The 23,162-nt window shown below is 41.5% G+C and overlaps 4 protein-coding genes across 4 annotated transcripts in view; all 4 read right to left on the reverse strand.

Annotated features, from left to right (window-relative positions):
• Positions 1-7,323, reverse strand: part of tmem71 (transmembrane protein 71) — an 18,006-nt gene extending 10,683 nt beyond the window's left edge. The window contains exons 1-3 of the mRNA XM_031292485.2: positions 7,060-7,323; positions 2,206-2,323; positions 1,093-1,157 (exon numbers count right to left, since the gene is read on the reverse strand). Of these exons, the coding sequence (XP_031148345.1) occupies positions 1,093-1,123 (31 nt within the window). The 5' untranslated portion in view covers positions 1,124-1,157; positions 2,206-2,323; positions 7,060-7,323. The remainder of the gene's footprint in view (positions 1-1,092; positions 1,158-2,205; positions 2,324-7,059) is intronic.
• Positions 7,324-10,189: 2,866 nt separating this feature from the next.
• Positions 10,190-12,217, reverse strand: LOC116044838 (tripartite motif-containing protein 16-like). The gene has a single exon (XM_031292368.2). It carries the CDS (start codon positions 12,048-12,050, stop codon positions 10,386-10,388), a length of 1,665 nt encoding a protein of 554 aa, XP_031148228.1. The 5' UTR covers positions 12,051-12,217; the 3' UTR covers positions 10,190-10,385.
• Positions 12,218-14,070: 1,853 nt separating this feature from the next.
• Positions 14,071-16,586, reverse strand: LOC116044842 (tripartite motif-containing protein 16-like). Its single transcript, XM_031292384.2, has one exon. It carries the CDS (start codon positions 16,372-16,374, stop codon positions 14,719-14,721), a length of 1,656 nt encoding a protein of 551 aa, XP_031148244.1. The 5' UTR covers positions 16,375-16,586; the 3' UTR covers positions 14,071-14,718.
• A 3,525-nt stretch (positions 16,587-20,111) lies between these two features.
• On the reverse strand, positions 20,112-21,362 carry LOC116045181 (tripartite motif-containing protein 16-like). Its single transcript, XM_036005074.1, has 2 exons — positions 20,625-21,362; positions 20,112-20,582 (listed from the first exon to the last, which is right to left on the reverse strand). The coding sequence occupies exons 1-2, from the start codon at positions 21,202-21,204 to the stop codon at positions 20,359-20,361; spliced, it is 804 nt and encodes a 267-aa protein (XP_035860967.1). The 5' UTR covers positions 21,205-21,362; the 3' UTR covers positions 20,112-20,358.
• Between the last annotated feature and the right edge of the window lie 1,800 nt (positions 21,363-23,162).

Here is a 23,162-nt window from a genome sequence, read left to right on the forward strand (position 1 = left end):
AATGTGCAGTTGTACTGTACTGGGGTCCGAAAACCAGTCAGTATCTGGTGTTAGGGTTAGGGTAGACAGAATTGTGAACAATATTTGAGAGAAATAGTAGTAGTCTTAGATCTTTCAGAGTTCAGCTCATGAAAAATGGGGGGAAAAACAAAAGCGTTGCGTTTATAATTTTGTTCAGTATAATAGTTTTTCTCAATTACATTGTGTTTGTGATCACTAGGAGCCAAAAATCTTGATCAAATTTTGATTAATTGCACAGCCCTAACATAAGTTAAGCTAACAAACAGGTAATAAACTCCACACACACACACACAGGTATGAAACATGTCTGTTCTGTGAAGCCGACCGTGCTTCTAAATAGAGACGACTTGGCTTTTATCAGCCTGAAGAGCCAGAGAGCATTCCTGAGCTCAGCCTGGGAAACCACTTGAGTAAACGTACGCTTCTGAGCCGCCGAGCTGACGTGAAGCTGATAAAAAACTCTGCAGAATGTGACAGACATGACGCCGCACGTTTGATCAGATCCATCATATGTTTGCAGGTTCAGAGTATGCACAGCGACAACAATAAGCACGAGTCACTACTTTGAGCGGACAGAAAATTGTTTATTGATTTCAAAATACTTCTTTTGGTTTATAAAGTACTGAACGGTTTGGGGCAAAAAATACAGTTCTGATCTGCTACTACACTATGAACCAGCCAGACGTCTCAGGTGGTCTGGGACACGTCTGCTTGCTGTCCCCAGAGTCAGAACTAAACAGGGGGAAGCAGCGTTCAGTTTTTATGCTCCAAATATCTGGAACAAACTCACAGAAAACTGCAGGTCTGCTGCAACTCTTAGTTCTTTAAATCAAGGGCAAAGACTTTTCTTTTTGATGCTGCCTTTCTTTAAATAATTGTTCATTTCTTATACTGAACTGTAACCATTGTCCTCCTATTTTATCTGTTTTTTATATTTTTAACTGCTCTTTAATGTTTAATGTAAAGCATTTTGAATTGCCCTGTTGCTGTACAAATAAAGCTGCCTTGCCTTGCCCTGCCTTAACAGAAATGTGCCGATGCAGATGTGTTGCGTGTGTAGGATGTACGTACTTGTAACGGCTCCGGAGAAGAACAGAGCCATGTTTGTCTGAAGTCGAGCTAAGTCTTCCGTCGATCTGTGAAAGACATCAGAAAGCGGACACCAGCAGTGAGAAACACACAGTCAACACATCCCGCGAGCACACACAAACCAACAATGTGTCAATGGGACAAAACTGTGGCCCATTGGTTCCTACAAAACTGTGGCCCAATGGTTCCTACAAAACTGTGGCCCATTGGTTCCTACAAAACTGTGGCCCAATGGTTCCTACAAAACTGTGGCCCAATGGTTCCTACAAAACTATGGCCCAATGGTTCCTACTAAACTGTGGCCCAATGGTTCCTACAAAACTGTGGCCCATTGGTTCCTACAAAACTGTGGCCCATTGGTTCCCACAAAACTGTGGCCCATTGGTTCCTACAAAACTGTGGCCCAATGGTTCCTACAAAACTGTGGCCCATTGGTTCCTACAAAACTGTGGCCCATTGTTTTTTTTAGTTTTTTTTAGATTTCTTCATTTAAAAGGGACAACGCACATTAATCAACATGAGTACAGAGTCCAACATGTAAATGTGCCAGATTTAGCCATGCAGGCTAATTTTCATCTGCAGTCCCTAGCAGGTTGATGGCTTAAATACAATAGATATGCTACAACAATACAACAAATACACATAAAACAAGAAAGACATGGGCATAGACAAGTAAAATAACACAACCACTATTCCAGATCATGACCACTGGCAGGTTGATGGCATGAGAAAAACATCACACAGTATCATACACAGTAGACACAGGTGAAAGTGCATAGACACACATTAGGACGCATCAACAACACATAAGCACACACAGACACACTACTATAGCAATAAGACCGTTAGAGTTAGAGTTAGGGTTCATGTGTCATGTCACTCTTATGTAGTTACCTTCAAGTAAAGTTTTACCGAATGTTTTACTTTATTAAAAATTAAAAATGAGTCAAACCGATGAATCCATTATCAAAACAGTTGGAGATGAATTTAATAGTTGACAACTAAACTGTGTGTCTGAAATCAAGTTGAATTGATTGAAATTGATTAATCTTTGCAGCTCTAGTCAGGATATTTATAAAGTTTCTTAAGCCGTACCTTCAAACTCGTCCCTGCTCAGATGTTGTTGTGGCCTCTTCAGTTATTTCAGTTGGTTTTGTGTTGTGGTTCTCTCACATCCTGCTGCAGTAGCAGCAGCAACAACAGCAGCAGCAGCCTGGGAAAAAATGCAGAAGAAAGAAAGAAAGGAGAGCAAAACAGAGGGGCTGTGACTCTGAGCTCATGTTTCCTGTTAACTCTGTGTCTGCTGGGAGGAACTTGAACTCCGACAGACTCTCTGAAGCCTCGGTGGGACTGATTGTAGAAGTAAAGTCACGTGTTGCTTTCCTGTGACTTCATGTGCACGAGAAACCAGATGACGGGGAGACAGACTGCACCTCGAGGTGAGAGTAGTGAGTTACGCAGCTATATTTGCGTTTTACTCAAGTTTTTCTGGTATCACAAAGCTGGATCACTTCTAACCGGGCTGGATCCCTCAGGGTGAAAAATAGGGATTAGGGCTGCAGAATATGGACTAGAGCAGGGGGGTCAAACCCAACTTCGCTAAGGGCCACACTGGAAAAAGAGAATCACATCAAGGGCCAGACATGTATAGTTTATTGACATGCTTTTATTTCATCGAAAAAGTTAAATATCTTTGACTCAATTATTGCATGTCTCATATAGTCTTCTCACTCACAGTTTGGTCCACATAAAGTCCTGAAAAAGTCAGCAAAAAAGTTCCAAAACCAATTTCTGAGTCTCAAAGTCGGCAAATTTGCCAAATTCTGCTTTGAATTTTGCGTAATTGCAAGTTGAAAAACAGTTTCCCATGTTTTTGGTTTGGCGCACAACTAGGTGGGCCAAAATGTATTGTGAACATAAATTGCTTTGCGGGCCGGATTTGGCCCGCGGGCCTTGAGTTTGACACATGTGGACTAAAGCAATATCCAAATTGCATAGGGGCGCAATATCTGTTAAACCGTTCTGAATGAAGTATTGTGGAGCTGCAGAGACGTCCCGGCCTACAAATCCTATCCTTCAGACTACAGAAAAACATCTTTGTGGGGACCTCTAGCTCACCCAGTAGAGCGTGCGCCCCATGAAGGCTGAGTCCTTTGCAGCGGCCCAGGTTCGAATCCGACCGACGGCCCTTTGCTGCGTATCATCCCCTCTCTCTCTTCCCCCTTTCCTGTCTATTTACTGTCACTATCGAATAAAGGGAAAAGCCCCCAAAAAATTATCTTAAAAATGAAAATAAAAACAAAAGATTATTTGTTTGGTACAGATCCTCGCAAAACTCACACTATAATCATTTTCATTTTAATATTTTTCAATGAAATGAGAATAATGAGACAAAAATGATCATTCCCTCCAATATCGTGAATCAAATCGCAATCGCAGTATCAGTCAAAATAATCGCAATTAGATATTTTCCTCATATCGTTCAGCCCTAATAGGGAACGACCGATACTGTTCTTTTTAGGCCGATGATAAAATGAATACAAACTTTCAACATAATCCCCAGTAACAGAGAGTCAGATAGTGTTGTGGGGGGGGGGCATTAAGTCAGACTCAGAGCTGTAGCCGAGCCAAAGTAGACCACCCGCCTGATGTCCTCGGTTCAAATCTGACCCATTTTCAGAAAGTTTCTATATCACAAATTTAGGTTTCTATCAACCAAATTGTCAAAAAAAGGTGGATGGTTCCCTACAACGCTCTTCACAAGTAAAATAAATGATCAGTTCACTACTTTCATTGAATTTGGGTGTTTTATTCAATTTCATAGCATTTAAAAAAAACCAAAAAAACAACTTTGGAAATAATGACAAAGAAATTGGAAAAAATGACAAAAACGACAAAAAAAGTGACAAAGAAATCAGGAAAAGTGACAAAAGTGTCGAAAAAGACGACCAAAACGTTGAAAAATTTTTTTTTTTTCAAACTCTTTTCTCTGCATTTTTTTCCACTTTTTTCGGTACTTTTTCCGATGTTTTTGACGATTTTTTTCAACGTTCTTTTATCATTTTTGTTTTTCTTCAAATGCCATAAAATTGAATACAACACCCAAATGCAATGAAAGTTGTGATATACAAACTTTCTGAAATCGGTTATCAGGCAAATAAAACACAGATACAGAAAATCTGCAAACTGCCAAAAAAACGGCCCAATAATCGGCCAGGGATGATAATCGGTCTATCCCTAGAAAAAAAGCAGATTATGCCAAAGACAAGAATAAATAAGAAATGAAATAAGAAACTGCACCACCTACCATCATTTCACACAAAGTCTCAAGGCCTGGCTCTTGCATAGTCAGAGTTGTGAACATTTTTAAACCAGTATTTTTTATATTATTGTTGTTATTACTGATAAACTGCTGCTGACATGTTTGATGTGTTGATATCTTGCCCGGTATCAAATTTAACTCGCCCTGCATTTTTTGGGGATGTATGAAAAATTAAATTGTATTTTAAATATTTTACCATCTTAACAATCAGTGTAATATTAACGCATACCTAACGACTGATGTAGCCTAGTATCATCTTTTCATTACTGCTGTTACGGCTTTGCATGGTTGAGCGGTGTTAGGAGATGGGTTAGGTCTATGTTACTATGTGTTCTGATGTTTGCATGGCTTCCTATACTGAAGGTGGACACTGTTTGATGTGTAGCTGTGCTGGGGTTTTGATGCTTCCTGTGGCACTGCATGGCAAGCTGATAAAGCTTTTCTGTTGTTTTAGCTGTCTGTATGGTGTCTTGTTGACTCTTGTTTGTGTAGTTTAACCTGCACTAATATCTTGCTGCTTCTTGCTGCTCTGGTCTAAAATCATCCGGCCAAAGGATTATAGTTAAAAATTAGCCGGCTGGCTAACATTTACAGAAATGTTGATTAATGTGTGTTGTCCGTTATAAATAAATAAATACAAAAAATATTTTGAACTAAATATAGTTCATAATATAAGTAAGTACAGTCAGCCTCATCAACAAGACCCCGGACCCCCACTGACACGGACACTGATGAAAAGAAGATGCTGTAAGTCTTTATGAGAAACTTCCTTGAAAGAAACGCCTCAAAGAACCTCAAAATAATGCCCTTAATGTAAGATTGCAGCTTGTTTTGTCTCGCTTAATACTGGACCAATGTCAAAGATTGTTGCTCCCATCAGTCACTTAGACACAATCACATGGGAACATAGGGTCCAGGTAGAAAAATACTGAAGTTATCTTCCAGTCTACCCAAATTTCTATCCAAAGTTCCCAAATTGGAGAAGCAATTCAATTCAATTCAATTTTATTTATAGTATCATATCATAACAGGAGTTATCTTGAGACACTTTACAGATAGAGTAGGTCTAGACCACAATCTATAGTTTACAAAGCCCCAACAATTCTAGTTAATTCCCCTAAGAGCAAGCATTTAGCGCAACAGTGGCGAGGAAAAACTCGCAAATAAGTATATTTTCAAAATCTGTTCAAAGGCTTAAGTTCTGTCACATAAATACTTATTTTTCTGAAAATATCTGCACTCTTTTCTAAGCGTGTTCTCCTGCTGCAAGTCTGTCAAAGACCTGACATCGTTCTGTTGTTGCGTTGAATAAAAGATAACTGGGTCAGAGACTGTTAGGAGGCAGCAAACAGAGACTGTTTGTTACAGTGAATGGAGGAGGGTGGGGGGGGGGGGGGGGGCTTCCTCTGTTACAACTGTAGAAAGCTCCTCGTGGTTTCAAACACCACTAACGGTCTAAAGCCCTGCTGGGCTGAACCAACAACATCCTGATGACTGAGCTATCAGTACATCTACGAATGGGATGTTGGCCCTGGAAAAGTCATGGGTTCATTCAAATCTTAAGGGTTCAGTTAGCGTCCGCTAGAAGTGCTGTTTTTTTTTGATTTTGTATTCCCCCCCCCCCCTCATATTGTTACATTGGACCCTTCCCACTCCTTGTTTCCCAGCATCCCTTGCAGCAGCAGCAGTAGCAGCAGCAGTCTGTTGGATGGAGCTGATGATGTTGGAGGAAAATGCGTAGCAGGAAACAGAAAGATGGATCAAACCATTTCACCATCAGCAGCTCAGACACACACACACACACACACACACAGACACACACACAGACACAGACACAGTCTTGGAGTGTCTCTACAGTACTTTTTTAAATAATATTTGTATACGAGATTACAGAAGTTAAATCTGTACACACGCACTTGTCATTTAAAGCCTTTTTATTCATTTTTCTGCCCTGTAATGTTGCTTTAGTGCCACTTTGGTATGTGTGATGCTCTATTTTGCCACTTTTCTGTCAATATTACTTTGTATTTCTAAATAATATAGATTTATATTATTCCTACTATGTGTTTAAGCTGCTCTGAAGTGGATGTATTACATATTCTACCCTTTTTAAAGGTATTTTAGTAATATTTGCAACAATATGAATACCTTATAGTGTGCTTATTGTCCTAACTTCTCCACTAAAACACTACAGTTTCTCTATATTCTTCATATCATAACTTACATTGTGTCCGTATCGCTTCAAGCTATTTTTAGCGACAACATTCCTCAAATATTTCTATGATAAAGTCTGTTGGCATCGTCCTGCAAGTATTACATTATTATGAGAGATTATAATATGTATTGCACCTCAGGAAATAATAATATTGAAGCCTGCATTTGTCATAATGCACAGCAAGGAAGGAAGTTATTTCATTTCTTATCAAATAACCGCAAATAACTGAAAGAAAAATGTTGCTTATCATGAAATCAAAATGTTTAAAAAAAGATTTAAGTTACTTAAAAACGTCCAACAAATTAAAAGCCACTTGTTATGTTCTTGTTTTCGTATTTTTGTTATGTTGATCTCAGCAGAATCTTGTGTAGAAACCCAGACAAAGAAATAACGGGACTGACCCTGAACTCACCAGCGGATTGTTTTCCTCCAGGTTTCTCCGCCGGAAGTGAAGAAAAAACAGCTCTTCTTTCCGCTGAGAGATTAAACTCTTTGATTCTTCTTGTTTTTTTCTGGACTTTAGTTTTAAAATCTTTTAATTTGTGGTTCAAAGTGAAGATCAGAGCTCTGCAGCTGTCACTGAGCCTCGCCCAGCCCACTCACAGGAAACAGCCCCTGCAGCTGTCACAGGAAAACACCAAACAGTACAGGTTCCGGTCAGGACTTTCAAAGTAAAAGCAGGAAGGTGAGCGGTAGCTTTTAACCCTTGTGTTGTCTTCCCTTCGACCGTGCACTTGTTGTCCTCCCGCGTCAAAATTAAAAATGAACACCTTTTTGACCTTTTTTTTTTACATTTATATCACTTTCTTCGACACTTTTGATGTTTTTTTCACGTTTTTGATGCTTTTTCTTACCAAACAACCCAACACCACTAACGCCAAGTTATTACCACTAGGTTTACACTTATTTTTGGAATTCATGGACAATAATCCTCATTTATTAGCCTGGGAAAACCCTGACGAACTTCCGGCAAATTTGAGATTTGCTCTGCAGGTCAGTCTGGCCAAGAGCCCATTCAAGCCCATTTCCAATTTTTCGAAATCGAGGCACCAATCACAACCGTTGAGGCGGGCTTTACACCAATCACAACCGTTGAGGCGGGCTTTACACCAATCACAACCGTTGAGGCAGGCTTTACACCAATCACAACCGTTGAGGCGGGCTTTACACGTTGACGATAGTGCAGCGACGTTGAAGCGTCATCTCCTTCATCGCTCTGATTGGTTGAAGGACTATCCAATTGCACCCAGAGGCGTTTGAGCGGCGTCCGTTGGTGACGCCCCTTTGGAAATGGGCTGTGAATGAAGCTTCCCCAGACCCACTCTCAGTTACAGCTGAGAATGGTCTGGTGTCAACCAGGCTACTAATTTGTAGGAAGTTATACCTAATTTTTGAGATGAAAAAGCAGAAATTATGAAATATTTAGACTAATATTAGAGGAAATGTGTGTTGATGGATAATCAGAGACTTAAAAAAGTCAAAGTTTAAACAGAATACAGTTTTGAAACCATTTCAATTTTTTTGAAATGCTAAAACTTGAATAAAACATCAAAAATTCAATAAAAGTAGTGATCATGAATTGTACGTGCAAAGAGCATTGTATGGAATCCATCTAATTTTTGGGTGATTTTTATTTAAAAAACAACAAATTCTGATTTTGAAATTTTGAAAACGGGTCAAATTGGACCTGGTATAACATGAGGGTTAAACGAGCATTTTTAAGAGATCAAGGCAAGGCAGCACATTTCAGCAACAAGGCAATTCAAAGAGCTTTACATAAGGGCCCAGCAGCTCTTTTATCTGGAAACTAGACACAAGTCTAACGCTTTGTGTTTTAATCATTAATAACGCACCTTTTATTTTGAAGGAGGAATAACAACACTTCCTGTAAATGCCAGTTTTTTGTAATCTGAAGAAATGAGATTTTCCCCAAAACCCCCACAGCAGAGTGAAACTATCCCTGTGGTAGTTTGATTAGTTTTTTTTTTATAGAAACTATTGTCTGTTTAGAACATTTTACACACATTGATTCTGTCACATGAATATATTATATGTTTACAATTAAAGGTTTTAAATTATAATCAGACCTCAAGTGCAGGAACAGTGTCTGGGGGGAAAAGGGCCTCAGTTATAATCTCATATCAGTTTCACCTTTTCTCCGTCAGCTTTGTATGAAAGCCTGAAATGGTTCTTGTTAACACATCCCATCAGTTTTTAAATGTTTTACATTTTTTTTATTTAACCTTTATTTAACCAGGTAGGCCGTTGAGAACAGGTTCTCATTTACAACGGTGACCTGGCTAAGAAAAGCATAGGCGTGCAAGATAACATACAGTTGAACATTCAATACAGTACAGGAATACAGAATACACTATGCTACATAAAGTACAGAATAAGTAAGCATTACAAAGCCGGCACAAAGCGAGGTGTAAGTAAGTCAATGGATGTGTGAAAGTGATATGGTGATAACAGCACAGTAAAGTGTCCAATGCTTTCACGTACAGATTCACGTCCTCCACACAATCAGTTTGTTTGAATCTCAGTTATGTAAAAGAGAACAATGAATAATCTCTTTGATTAGGATCAGGATAAACAGATATACTGTATGATTATAGATTTCTTCACAAACGTCCACAAAGAGAACAAAGTTTGGAGGATAAAGGAGGACTGGAGCTTTCTCTCTTCAGACCCATGATGTGGAAGAGAAACAACAACAACATACAAATACATCCATACACATATTAATCAAACATTTAGAGAGCAGAGAAGTTTACATTTTAAGTTCAGGTCAACATCATGAGCAGTGATAGCCTCCGTGGCTGAACAGACACAGGAAGAAGCGTCATCTAAAGAAACTCAAACATTTACACTACAACTAATGACAAGATGTCAAAGGACATCCCATAATGTTTGACTGACAGCTGATCTCTGTGCTGTGGAGAAACGCCACAACAATCAGCTCTCAGCAACAAACATGGAGACTAATCAATTCTAAAATACCAGTCCAACCGTGCCAACCTGTACACACACACACACACACACACACACACGTTTGTTTCACTATCTTTGTGGGGACCCGTCATTGACATAATGCATTCCCTAGCCCCTTACCCTAACCTTAACCATCACCACTAAATGCCTAACCTTAACCCTTACCCTCACCCTAACCATAACCTAATTCTAACCCTGATCCTAAAACCAAGTCTTAACCCTCAAACAGACCTTTAAACATGTGGGGTCCAGCATTTTGGCCCCACAAAGCTGTCGGGACCCCACAAGTATGCTGGAATCCCGGTTTTTGGACCCCACAAATGTAGTTAAACAAGAACACACACACGCGTGGTAAATGCAGGAGAAACCGGAGATGAGACGGTAATTACACGATGACTTAAATTGAGGACAGCTATGCTCGTTATTTAATAAAAAGTTAAAGGCCAGTAAGTACTTTATCAAACCTTAAATAAATTAACTTTTTACAATGTGAACATCAACAAGCCACTGACAGATATGTTTAAACTTCATTCAGTACATTTTTTTTTAAAATTTTATGTCTTAAGTCCACCATTATATCCCGCAATTTCATTGCAACAAAAATACAGCAGACATTGCAGCTTTTATCGAAATGTTTCCAAAAGCTGCAACAAAATCAGGCATTTTGGACCGCGATAAACACAAAAAAGAACTTGCAAATCCTGGAGGAACTGAAACACAGACTTAAACCCCCGTTGTGTAAACTGTCTATTTCAGTTTACACAGCTCAGCAGTGTCTCTTATAGAGAAAAATCTAAGTCCAGCATAGAGCGGCTGAGTGAATGTGGTCTGGACTCTGTGGAGGAGAGTCATGGTTTCAGAGACGCTGTAGAAGGACAGAATACCTGCACTGTGATCCAGGTACACTCCTATTCTGGAGGACTCAGGACCTGAGATGGGAGTTTTCAAATTGTTGTACCAAAATGTATAACCGCATTTGTCACAATCTAACGCCCAAGATTTGTCATTTTGTCCAAATCCACATTCATTTAAATCCCCTTTTCTGCTGATATTCTTGTATGCGACTGCTACATAATCTCCTCTCCCTCTCCACTCCACCTCCCAGTAACAACGTCCAGTCAGACTCTCTTTACTCAGGACCTGAAGGTTTTTAGTGAATCTGTCTGGGTGCCTAGAATAAGACTGATCTTCACTCATTAATGTTGCTTTTCTGTTCCCCTTAGACAATAACAGACGAGTGTTTGCCGTGTTTGGATCCAGTGTGATTTCATGTGAATATTTTAAGAAGTCAGCTCTGGTCTTGGGCTCTGGTTGTGGCAGTGAAACATCCACTTCAGTCACAGCCAGTGGAACTTTTGCCCACTTCTCTCTCAGAACCTCCTGTAAAATTCTGACTTCTGACACGGCCGCTTTCACGTCCACAAAGTAGCGCCGAGGACAGATATGTATTCTGGATGTTGATTGGCTGAGTGCTGACAGTGAGGGGTAGTTGTGTAGAAACTGGTTGTGATCCTCTGTGTATGAGATCTTCTCCAGCTCAGCGTCTTTCCTCTTCAGCTCAGTGATCTCCTGCTCCAGCTTCTCCTGAAGCTCTTTGACTCGACTCATTTCAGTGTCCTGCTGTGATCTGACCTGCTGCTCCACATCAGAGCGTCTTTTCTCTATAAGACAGATCAGCTTAGTGAAGATCTTCCTACTGTCCTTCCCTACTTTATGAGCAGAGCGATTGATAGCCTCCACTTCCCGTTTAAGCAGCTTCACATCTTTCTCTCTCTCCTGGATTCTCTGCTGGATGTTTTGTCGACTCCCCTGGAGCTTTTTCTGCCTCTCAGTCCTTTCTGCTGCAGCTGAGACTGTGTCGTGGCCTTTGTGTTCATCCACAGAGCAGAGATAACAGATACACTGCTGATCAGTACGGCAGAATATCTTCATCACCTCATCATGACGAGAGCAGATCTTCTCCTGGAGATTCTTGGAGGGCTCCACCAGCTTGTGTTTCTTTAACGGAGCTGCGTCATAATGAGGCTGAAGGTGTTTCTCGCAGAAAGAAGCCAGACACACCAGACAGGACTTGTGTGCTTTCAGTTTTCTCCCAGTGCAGACATCACAGGCCACATCTTCAGGTCCAGCATAGCAGTGATCAGCAGGAGCAGCTTGGAATCCAGTCTTCCTTAGTTCCTCCACTAAATCTGCTAACATGGTGTTTTTCAGCAGGACAGGCCTCGGTGTGAACGTCTTCCTGCACTCAGGACAGCTGTAGATTTTTTTACAATCCTCTCCATCCCAGTGGCTTTTTATACAGTCCATGCAGTAGCTGTGTCCACAGAAAGTAGTCACCGGATCCTTCATTAGATCCAGACAGATGGAACAAGAGAAAGTTTCCCGGTCCAGCTGAACTCCTTTTTGCGCCATTTCACCTCTCAGTGACAACCACCGTCTGAGTCTCACTTCCTGAGAATGGAAACTAGTTTGAGCTCTGATCTGAACAGCATGTGTCTCAGCTCCTGCACTACACCAGCATGTTGGTTACACCCATCTTCAAACTGGAGATCTATCTGAAGGGGAGGGAACAAGGACATGTAAACAGAGTAGAGCTCGCTGTGTGTGAGAGAGCGAGAGGAGGAGGGAGGGGCTATCAAGCTTTTCTACACTCCAAGAAGAGGAACAGCATTTTGACTTTGTTTCCTCATTTAAAATCTGCTCTACATGTGAAAACATGGACGTTTTTAGTTGTAAAATACTTCTTGGCTGCTCAGGTTTTGGTGATGGCTCAATATCTTTCTAACACATGCTCTAAGTTTGTTATATGGCACTTTAACTTCCTTCAGTGTGCTGACGACGTGACATTTGTTGGTCTTCTGTGTGAGCGGCCACTCCTGATGAATTTCAACCTTTGACCATCACTGGCAGCCTTAACTTAACACAGAGAACTGCCTTAATTTCAAAGGAAGCCACACAGATATTGTTTCTGCATCAATTATTATGATGTGTGACACAATGAATGTTTATTATAAAGGTTTCTATCAGCCTGAAAACTAGGGATGCACCAATCCGACTTTTTCAGTCCCGATACCGATGCCTGGGCTTTGTGTGTCTGTCGATACCGATCCGATACCGTTGGTGAATTAATAATACACTGTATACCTTCCACCTTATACCTTCCTTGCACCATGTGGAAGAGACTAAAGGCACCAGACTTTCCTAACTAAACATTACTTTCCTAATTAAGACAAAATAACATAGATGCAATGTACTAAATTATTTATTTATACACTCAACTCTTCCAGCATGCGACACACGTGCGACAGAGGAAAAAAAAAATGAACAAAACGTGGATCTGTTCATTTTTCCGATCCCCGATTCAGCTATTTTGTCAATATTGGGACCGATATCCGATCTTAATATCGGATCGGTGGCCTTGACCAACTGCCACTTTGCTCGTTTAAAAGCCATGATGTCTCTCTCTCTCTCATGGGCGGGCAAAGCAGAGAAAGGGGAGGTAACCTTTCCCCTTATGACGTCATAAAGGGAAGATTCCAGATCGGCCCATCTGAGCTTTCATTTTCCCAAAGTCAGAGCAGGATACCCAGGGCTCGGTTTACACCTATCACCATTTCTAGCCACTGGGGGACCATAGACAGGCTGGGGGAACTCATATTAATGTTAAAAAAACTCATAAAGTGACATTTTCATGCCATGGGACCTTTAACTAGAACATGCAGATGAAGTGAGCTGAGGTGCTTTTACCTCCACTACATCCCTGGTTAGCAGGATGAAGGCGCCCTCTTGTGTCCTACAACAGTTTTTACATTTCACTTTCTAACCTGCTGGGATGTTCACTGCAGGAGGACATGTCCAAACGTCAAACGACATCAGTAAAGAGACATTTAAATAGATGTAATATCACACTGTGTCAGTTTGTTCAAAGGAGTCACACCCTGTAACACTGGTGCTGCATTCAGGTCTCATGGGGAACATGGGAGAGAAGAGTTTCAGCTCTCAGGTTGTAAATAGTATTTGGGAATGTGAGATTTGAGGCTAAGCGTTAAAATGTCTCTGGCTTGTCGAATTCTGATAAAACATGGAAATAGTTGTAACCAAATGTAAAGAATCAACTACACAATGTCTGTTGTCTCTAACGCGCGTCAGGACTTTTATGTCTGGGTAATAAATCCTCTTTATTGACTCGGTGAACAAAGAAAATGCAAGTTGTAAAAGCAACAAGTGAAAGACAACTGCTTGTTTCTCTGTGACGAAGCTGTTTTAGTGAGGAAAGTAGAAAGGACCGAGACTGATTGACTCTAAACATGAACTATAGACGTTGTGGTGTTTCAGGAGGAAAAGGGCCTCAGTTATAATCTCATATCAGTTTCACATTTTATCCGTCAGCTTTCTATGAAACCCTGGAATGAAGACAAAGAGAAAAGACTTGGTTCATGTTAGTTTATTCATCATGTTAACCTTCAGTTTGTTCACACATCCCATCAGTAAAGTGTCCAGTGGTTTCACGTACAGATTCACGTCCTCCACACAATCAGTTTGTTTGAATCTCAGTTATGTAAAAGAGAATAATGAATGATCTACTTGTTGGTTATGATCAGGATAAAGTTCTACAATACCTCATAACAACAACATTTGGTTCGCCAAACACATTAATGTGATTATAGATTTCTCCACAGAGAGAACAAAGTATGGAATATAAAGAAGGTCTGGTGCTTTCTCTCTTCAGAGCCATGCAGTGGAAGAGTCACAACAAAATACAAATACGTAATCACAAATATTCATCAAACATTTAGAGAGCAGAGAAGTTTACATTTTCAGTTCATGTCAGCAAACATCATCATGAGCAGTGATAGCCTCCGTGGCTGAACAGACACAGGAATGAGCGCCGCCTAAAGAAACTCAAACATTTACACTACAACTAATGACAAGATGTCAAAGGACATCCCATAATGTTTGATTGGCAGCTGATCTCTGTGCAATGAAGAAATGCCACAACAGTCAGGTCTTAGCAACAAACATGGAGACAAAATAAGTTTAAGACTGAAAACATAGAGTTTAACCCTTAAACGACTTTTGTCTACTTTAGTTTACAGAACTCAGCAGTGTCTCTTAAATCATATAGCATAAGTCCAGCGTAGAGCGGCTGAGTGAATGTGGTCTGGACTCTGTGGAGGAGAGTCATGGTTTCAGAGACGCTGTAGAAGGACAGAATACCTGCACTGTGATCCAGGTACACTCCTATTCTGGAGGACGGAGGACCTGAGATGGGAGTTTCGACTTTGTTGTGCCAAAATTTAACACTGTTAAAGTCACAATACAATGCCCAAGATTTGTCATTGTATCCAAATCTAAATTCATCCTCTGCTCTGCTGTTATCCTTGTATGTGACTGATATAAAAACTAAATCTGCTCTCCACTTCACCTCCCAGTAACAACGTCCAGTCAGACTCTCTCTACTCAGGACCTGCCCGCTTTCAAAGAATCTGTCTGGGTGACTAGGATAAGGCTGATCTTTACACATCATTGTTGCTTTCCTGTTCCCCTTAGACAATAACAGCAGTGTGTATGCTGTGTTTGGATCCAGTGTGATTTCACGTGAATATTTTAAGAAGTCAGCTCTGGTCTTGGGTTCTGGTTGTGGCAGTGAAACGTCCACTTCAGTAACTGTCACGGAGACGTTTGTTTCTTTCAGAACCTCCTGTAGTTTATCTCTGACTTCTGACACGGCCGCTGTCACGTCCTCAAAGCAGCTCAGAGGACGGATATGTATTCTGGATGTTGATTGGCTGAGTGGTGACAGTGAGGAGTAGTTGTGTAGAAACTGGTTGTGATCCTCTGTGTGTGAGAGCTTCTCCAGCTCAGCGTCTTTCCTCTTCAGCTCAGTGATCTCCTGCTCCAGCTTCTCCTGAAGCTCTTTGACTCGACGCACTTCACTTTCCTGCTGCAATCTGACCTGCTGCTTCACATCAGAGCGTCTTTTCTCTATGAGACAGATCAGCTCAGTGAATATCTTCCCACTGTCCTTCAACACTTTATTAGCAGAGCGATTGATGTCCTCCGCCTGCTGTTGTAGCAGCTTCACATCTTTCTCTCTCTCCTGGATTCTCTGCTGGATGTTTTGTCGACTCCCCTGGAGCTCTTTCTGCCTCTCAGTCCTTTCTGCTGCACCTGAGACTGTGTCGTGGCCTTTGTGTTCATCCACAGAGCAGAGAGAACAGATACACTGCTGATCAGTACGACAGAACATCTTCATCACCTCATTATGACGAGAGCAGATGTTCTCCTGGAGATTCTTGGAGGGCTCCACCAGCTTGTGTTTCTCAAACGCAGGGGAGTCATAATGAGGCTGAAGGTGTTGATCACAGTAAGAGACCAGACACACCAGACAGGACTTGTGTGCTTTCAGTTTTCTCCCAGTGCAGACATCACAGGCCACATCTTCAGCTGCAGCATAGCAGTGATCAGCAGGAGCAGCTTGGAGTCCAGTCTTCTTCATTTCCTCCACTAGATCTGTTAACATGGTGTTTTTCAGCAGGACAGGCCTCGGTGTGAAGCTCTGCCTGCACTCAGGACAGCTGTAGATTTTTTTACAATCCTCTTCATCCCAGTGGCTTTTTATACAGTCCACGCAGTAGCTGTGTCCACAGGAAGTAGTCACCGGATCCTTCATTAGATCCAGACAGATGGAACAAGAGAAAGTTTCCCGGTCCAGCTGAACTCCTTTTTGCGCCATTTCACCTCTCAGTGACAACCACCGTCTGAGTCTCACTTCCTGAGAATGGAAACTAGTTTGAGCTCTGATCTGAACAGCATGTGTCTCAGCTCCTGCACTACACCAGCATGTTGGTTACACCCATCTTCAAACTGGAGATCTATCTGAAGGGGAGGGAACAAGGACATGTAAACAGAGTAGAGCTCGCTGTGTGTGAGAGAGCGAGAGGAGGAGGGAGGGGCTATCAAGCTTTTCTACACTCCAAGAAGAGGAACAGCATTTTGACTTTGTTTCCTCATTTAAAATCTGCTCTACATGTGAAAACATGGACGTTTTTAGTTGTAAAATACTTCTTGGCTGCTCAGGTTTTGGTGATGGCTCAATATCTTTCTAACACATACTCTAAGTTTGTTATATGGCACTTTAACTTCCTTCAGTGTGCTGACGACGTGACATTTGTTGGCCTTCTGTGCTGCCCTACAAAGGCAAAACGCCGTAACATCATGTTTGGTCAAAAATGAGTTAATGTCATTTTTGGGTTATTTGAGATCTCCTTTATCATGTGAATAAATATCGTGAGTCAATTTGATTGTTTTAACGAGAAAATAAAGGGCTATGACAACCGTAACATCCAAAACGATACGAGAAACCACAGCAGAACACCGTAACAGCTGTTACGGCTCTTTGCCTTTGTTCCGGCACACTGAAGTTGAGTTAAGGTGTTCTGACTTTGTTTAGCCAGGCATCAAGAGAGATGTTACTGTGCCGCCGTGATGTTACTGTACTCTGGCTTTGTCATACTGTCAAAGTTTGCCACTTTTAATTGTCACCAAACCACGTAACATACACACGACACATCTTTGAAATAAAGTGGCGATGGTTCAGATCTGTCAACGTCAGTGACAGCCCCAGGCTAGCTAAATTTAATTTGTGTCACGTCATGAACGAGTACTTATGTCCTTTCGATTTCTTACAGGTTGAGTAGTTGTTGCCCATAACACGCTAGCATTCTGCTAATGAATGCTGATTGGTCAGTGAAGGACTGATTACGATCAGAGATCCCGCTTGATGGCATCCGAAGCAGAACCAGAATGCCAGAGTGAATATTTCGGCGTGGTCTTTAAAACATTAGCAAACCTCTTTCTAGCCCGTGTATTGACAGGGAGAGCCTAACGTGTCAGCTGTGTTGTCGATGCTTCGAGAGAAAAAAGGAAGTGACTCAGAGCTCGCCGTAAAGCAGAATCTCTGGCCGTATGTGTGTATGACGTCATTGACAATTTAAAAGGCTTTTTAGAACAAAAAAGCCACTTTAAAAAAATCTAACACCCAGCAGTGTGTATTTTCTTAGCCTCCCCTTTCGAATGCAACATTCAAATTACTAGACAAACAATTATATCCTGAGAAAAGTGGATTTTGAGGGGTATAGCTCCATAGAGTCCCATTCATTCTGCACTGGCCTGTGAGCGCCCCCTATATGGAACTCTGGTGGAACTGCAACCAGTTCAGAAGCCGGAAGTAACGAGAGAGTGCAACTTCTTCCCTTATTAGAAATTCTTTGATATAATCCATAGCAATGCACGTCATCTGCTGTATCCACAACAATCCATACTTGTTTGAACCATATTTCCTTCTTGCTTCCTTCCTTCTTTCTTGTTCATGTCAGATCGTACACAAATCCATAATAGCACTAAGCTAGTTATCGCTAACGTCCGTACAAAGTAGGCTAACCTAAATGGTCGGTCAACTCTGTCAATGTTATCTCAGAATTAAAAAGTAGTAATCCAAGTCAAGTTTGTTGACTGTGCATCTTGAGCAGTTTGGTGGCCCTTAACCCTTAACCAGGGGCGGTTCTAGGACCAGACCTTTAGGGGGGCTCAGCCCCTAATGAGAATAGGACACGGATACAGTGCCTTGCAAAAGTGTTAAACATAATATATTTATTGTTAAACAATAAATGTACCTTTGTATTCAATTATAATTAAATTATCTTTATTGAGAAAATATGTCTTGTATTTATTCATATTGTACATACTGTACTGCAAAGTAACTTATCTGTCATACTGTTTAACTGTGTTAGTGTTGCCGCATTATCCTGATCATTATAGCACTAAATAGGAACAACCAAAGGTCTTCTATATCATTTAAAACAAATACCATGATGACTAGACCTTGGTTAGGTGTTCTTATAATGGATGTAAGTATGGTGAACAGCAAGCAAATATTGATTATATGTCAGTTACTGCCTTTTGCCTTTGCACGACTCCTTGTTTTTGGCACATGATACAAAGGCAGAGTACAGTAACTGCCAAACAAGGGTCAAAGGTCAATTTTGAGCTCAAGATTTTTTGCATACAAACATTTCTTCATTATAGCAACTAGTTGTCAAATTTTGGGAGTCCTACCTATAATACTTTTGTCTGGACAAAACAGTTTCACACTCTAGCGAGTTAAGGTCTTTTGCCTTTGCAGGGCAGTGTGTGAGCGGCCACTCCTGATGAATTTCAACCTTTGACCATCACTGGCCGCCACTGGAAGCCACACAGATATTGTTTCTGCATCAATTACTATGATGTGTGACACAATGAATGTTTATTATAAAGGTTTCTATCAGCCTGAAAACTAGGGATGCACCAATCCGACTTTTTCAGTCCCGATACCGATGCCTGGGCTTTGTGTATCTGTCGATACCGATCCGATACCGTTGGTGAATTAATAATACACTGTATACCTTCCACCTTATACCTTCCTTGCACCATGTGGAAGAGACATCAGTAAAGAGACATTTAAATAGATGTAACATCACACTGTGTCAGTTTGTTCAAAGGAGTCACACCCTCTTTATTGACTTGGTGAACAAAGAAAATGTCAGTTGTAAAAGCATCAAGTGAAAGACAACTGCTCGTTTCTCTGTGACGAAGCTGTTTTAGTGAGGAAAGTAGAAAGGACAGAGACTGATTGACTCTAAACATGAACTATAGACGTTGTGGTGTTTCAGGAGGAAAAGGGCCTCAGTTATAATCTCATATCAGTTTCACATTTTATCCGTCAGCTTTCTATGATAACCTGAAATGAAGACAGGAAGAAAAGACTTGGTTCATGTTAGTTTATTCATCATGTTAACCTTCAGTTTGTTCACACATCCCATCAGTAAAGTGTCCAGTGGTTTCACGTACAGATTCACGTCCTCCACACAATCAGTTTGTTTGAATCTCAGCTACGTAAAAGAAAATAATGAATGATCTCCTGATTGATTATCAACAGGATGAACAGATATATGTGATTATATATTTCTTTACAAATTTCTACAAAGAGAACAAAGTTTGGAGGATAAAGGACATCTGGAGCTTTCTCTCTTCAGACCCATGCAGTGGAAGAGAAACAACATAAAAATACGTCAATACAAAAATATTAATCAAACATTTAGAGAGCACAGAGAAGTTTATATTTTAAGTTCATGGCTAAACAGACACAGGAATGAGCGCCACCTAAATAAACTTAAATTATTTACACTACAACTAATGACAAGATGTCAATGTACAGTACATCCCATAATTATTGATTGACAGCTGATCTCTATGCAGTGAATACTCAGGCCTCAGCAACAAACATGAGACAAAATCAGAGTTAAAACACAACATTTAACCCTTAAATGACTTCTTTCTATTTCAGTTCACACAACTCAGCAGTGTCTTCATAATATTTGAACCAAAGTCCAGCATAGAGCGGCTGAGTGAATGTGGTCTGGACTCTGTGGAGGAGAGTCATGGTTTCAGAGACGCTGTAGAAGGACAGAAGACCTGCACTGTGATCCAGGTACACTCCTATTCTGGAGGACAAAGGACATGAGACGGGAGTTTGGACATTGTTGTACAAAAAGTAATAACTCATGTTGCCGTAATATAACGCCCAAGATTTATCATTTCCCCCGAAGACACATTCACTTGACCTCCCTGCTCTGCTGATATTCTTGTACGCGACTGCTAGATTAACTTCTCTCCTTCTCGTCTACACCTCCCAGTAACAATGTCCAGTCAGACTCTCTCTACTCAGGACCTGCCACAGATCAGTGAATCTGTCTGGGTGACTAGAATAAGGCTGTTGTTCAACCGTTACTTTTGCTTTTCTGTTCCCCTCAGATAATAACAGATATTTGTTTGCCGTGTTTGGATCCAGAGTGATTTCACGTGAATATTTTAAGAATTCAGCTCTGGTCTTGGGCTCTGGTGGTGGCAGTGAAACGTCCACTTCAGACACTTTCAGAGAGACTTCTTTCTCTCTGTCCTGGATTCTCTGCTGGATGTTTTGTTGTCTCCCCTGGAGCTGTCTCTGCCTCACAGCCATTTTAGGTGCAGCTGAGACTGTGTCCTGGCCTTTATGTTTGTCCAGAGAGCAGATGTTCTCCTGGAGATTCTTAGAGGGCTCCACCAGCTTGTGTTTCTTTAACGGAGCTGCGTCATAATGAAGCTGAAGGTGTTGATCACAGAAAGCAGCCAGACATTGCAGACAGGACTTGAGTGCTTTCAGTTTCCTCCCAGTGCAGACATCACAGGCCACATCTTCAGGTCCAGCATAGCAGTGATCAGCAGGAGCAGCTTGGAGTCCAGTCTTCTTCAGTTCCTCCACTAAATCTGCTAACATGGTGTTTTTTACCAGGACAGGCCTCGGTGTGAATGTCTTCCTGCACTGAGGACAGCTGTAGCTGTACTTACGATCCTCCTCATCCCAATGGCGGTTAATACAGTTCATGCAGTAGTTGTGTCCACAGGGAATAGTCACCGGATCCTTCAGTGGATCCCGACAGATCGAACAAGAAATTTTTTCCTGCTGCAGCTGAACTCTCCTCTGCGCCATTTCACCTCTCTGTGATGCCTGTCTGACTGTGACTTATCTGTGACTGTCTTATCAAGGGTTTGTGTTTAAGGCGTGGCTAGATTGTTGTCACACAACACAGGGAGGGGTGATCAAGCTTTTCTACATTCCAGGACGAAGTACCTACAGTACTTTGTAGCCTGGGAAAACCCTGACGAATTTCCGGCAAATTTGAGATTTGCTCTGCAGGTCAGTCTGGCCAAGAGCCCAATCAAGCCCATTTCCAATTTCTCCAAATCGAGGCACCAATCACAACCGTTGAGGCGGGCTTTACACCAATCACAACCATTGAGGCGGGCTTTACACCAATCACAACCATTGAGGCGGGCTTTACACCAATCACAACCTTTGAGGCGGGCTTTACACCAATCACCACGACTGAGGCGGGCTTTACACCAATCACCACGACTGAGGCGGGCTTTACACCAATCACCACGACTGAGGCGGGCTTTACACCAATCACCACGACTGAGGCGGGCTTTACACCAATCACCACGACTGAGGCGGGCTTTACACGATGACGATAGCGCAGCGAGGGTGAGCAGCTTCTTGTTTACATTCAACATGGCGGCCACCGAAGCGCAGCAACCCGTTGATGCTGCTGTCGCTGCTACGTCACCCTGATCGTTGGTCTGATTGGGTGAAGGACTATCCAATGCACCCAGAGGCATTTGAGCGGCGTCCGTTGGTGACGCCCCTTTGGAAATGGGCTGTGAATGAAGCTTCCCCAGACCCTTCTCAGTTACAACTGAGAAGGGTCTGGTGTCAACCAGGCTAAGTACCTTGAGTTTAAACTTTGATTTTCTCATTGAAAATGACGCCTGAGTTAAAACCTGCTCCACATCTAAAAACATGAAGTTTAACTTAACTTTTTTTTTGCCAGCCTTTGAGCCAGGCCATCACAAATGGGGGTCCTGGGTTCAAACCCTATTTGTTACAGTCTGGCTCAAGGCTAGCAACAAAGGGGGAGGGCACACACAGATATATAAATCACAATTCCTATGCCATTATTGGCGTGTTATCAAGACATACTCGCTTTTTAGCGTGTTTATCAACGCCGTTTGGCCTCCATTGACTTACATTACCTTGCGATTGCGTGTGAATTTACGCCGTAGAGAGTAGTATGAAAGGGCGAAAATCCGCATAGGGAGGTTGGTCGGGGGGGAGGATGGGTCAAACACAGGACTTTCACCCAGGAGACCGGGGATCGTGTCCCGCGTGTCACGTTTCCTAAACTCAACCATAGGTTTCTTCTCATGATAACACGGCAAGTGGCGATAACACGCGGATAGCTCAAAATGCGTACAGAGAACACGCCACTTGGCTTAAGAAAGTGGGCGTGTATGTTTACGCCAAGTCATGATGTCACGTTGGATATAAGAACAAGCTTCTGACACACACCCCAAACACACTGTGGTCAACCAAAACGAAAGATACAGCAAACTACATAAAGTCAGTATAGATTTCACCATTTCATATGCTGAATTACTGTATATTTTTTTTAATCTAAAACGAAGAAGGGCAAACAGTAAAGGCCCTGGTTAGTGAGAGACACATGCCAAACTACTAGCAGGAAAAATCCTTTTTTTACATCTTTTTTTTTTTTTTTTTACATGTTCAAATAAATTACTAAATAAAAATAAAATAAAAAATAAAACATAGAATTAATTTAGACTTACAGACATTTGATATGTGGAACAATTGGACAGTTTCTAATCACAACAAATGTGCATGTGTTTGTGCAGTGAATGGAGCCTGTCAGCTGTTGCACTTCATGACATGTTGGGTTACACCCATCACCAAACTGTTTGATCTGAAGGGGAAGGAACAAGGAAATACAGAAATTACTGTAAACAGAGTGGAGCTTGATGTGTTTGACAGCAGGAGGAGGAGGAGGGAGAGTTGTCAAGCTTTTCTACATTCCAGTACGAAGAGCTGCC

The sequence above is a fragment of the Sander lucioperca genome, chromosome 9 (genome assembly GCF_008315115.2).
Source record: "Sander lucioperca isolate FBNREF2018 chromosome 9, SLUC_FBN_1.2, whole genome shotgun sequence".
Classification (NCBI taxonomy): domain Eukaryota; kingdom Metazoa; phylum Chordata; class Actinopteri; order Perciformes; family Percidae; genus Sander; species Sander lucioperca.

Bases quoted from the DNA above. Each gene is read 5' to 3' on its own strand.
- LOC116044838 (XM_031292368.2), bottom strand. From the start codon at position 12,050: ATGGCGCAAAAAGGAGTTCAGCTGGACCGGGAAACTTTCTCTTGTTCC.
- LOC116044842 (XM_031292384.2), bottom strand. From the start codon at position 16,374: ATGGCGCAAAAAGGAGTTCAGCTGGACCGGGAAACTTTCTCTTGTTCC.
- LOC116045181 (XM_036005074.1), bottom strand. From the start codon at position 21,204: ATGGCGCAGAGGAGAGTTCAGCTGCAGCAGGAAAAAATTTCTTGTTCG. The intron at 20,583-20,624 runs AAGAAGTCTCTC...ACGTTTCACTGC, and splicing joins GAGAATCCAGGACAGAGAGA to CACCACCAGAGCCCAAGACC.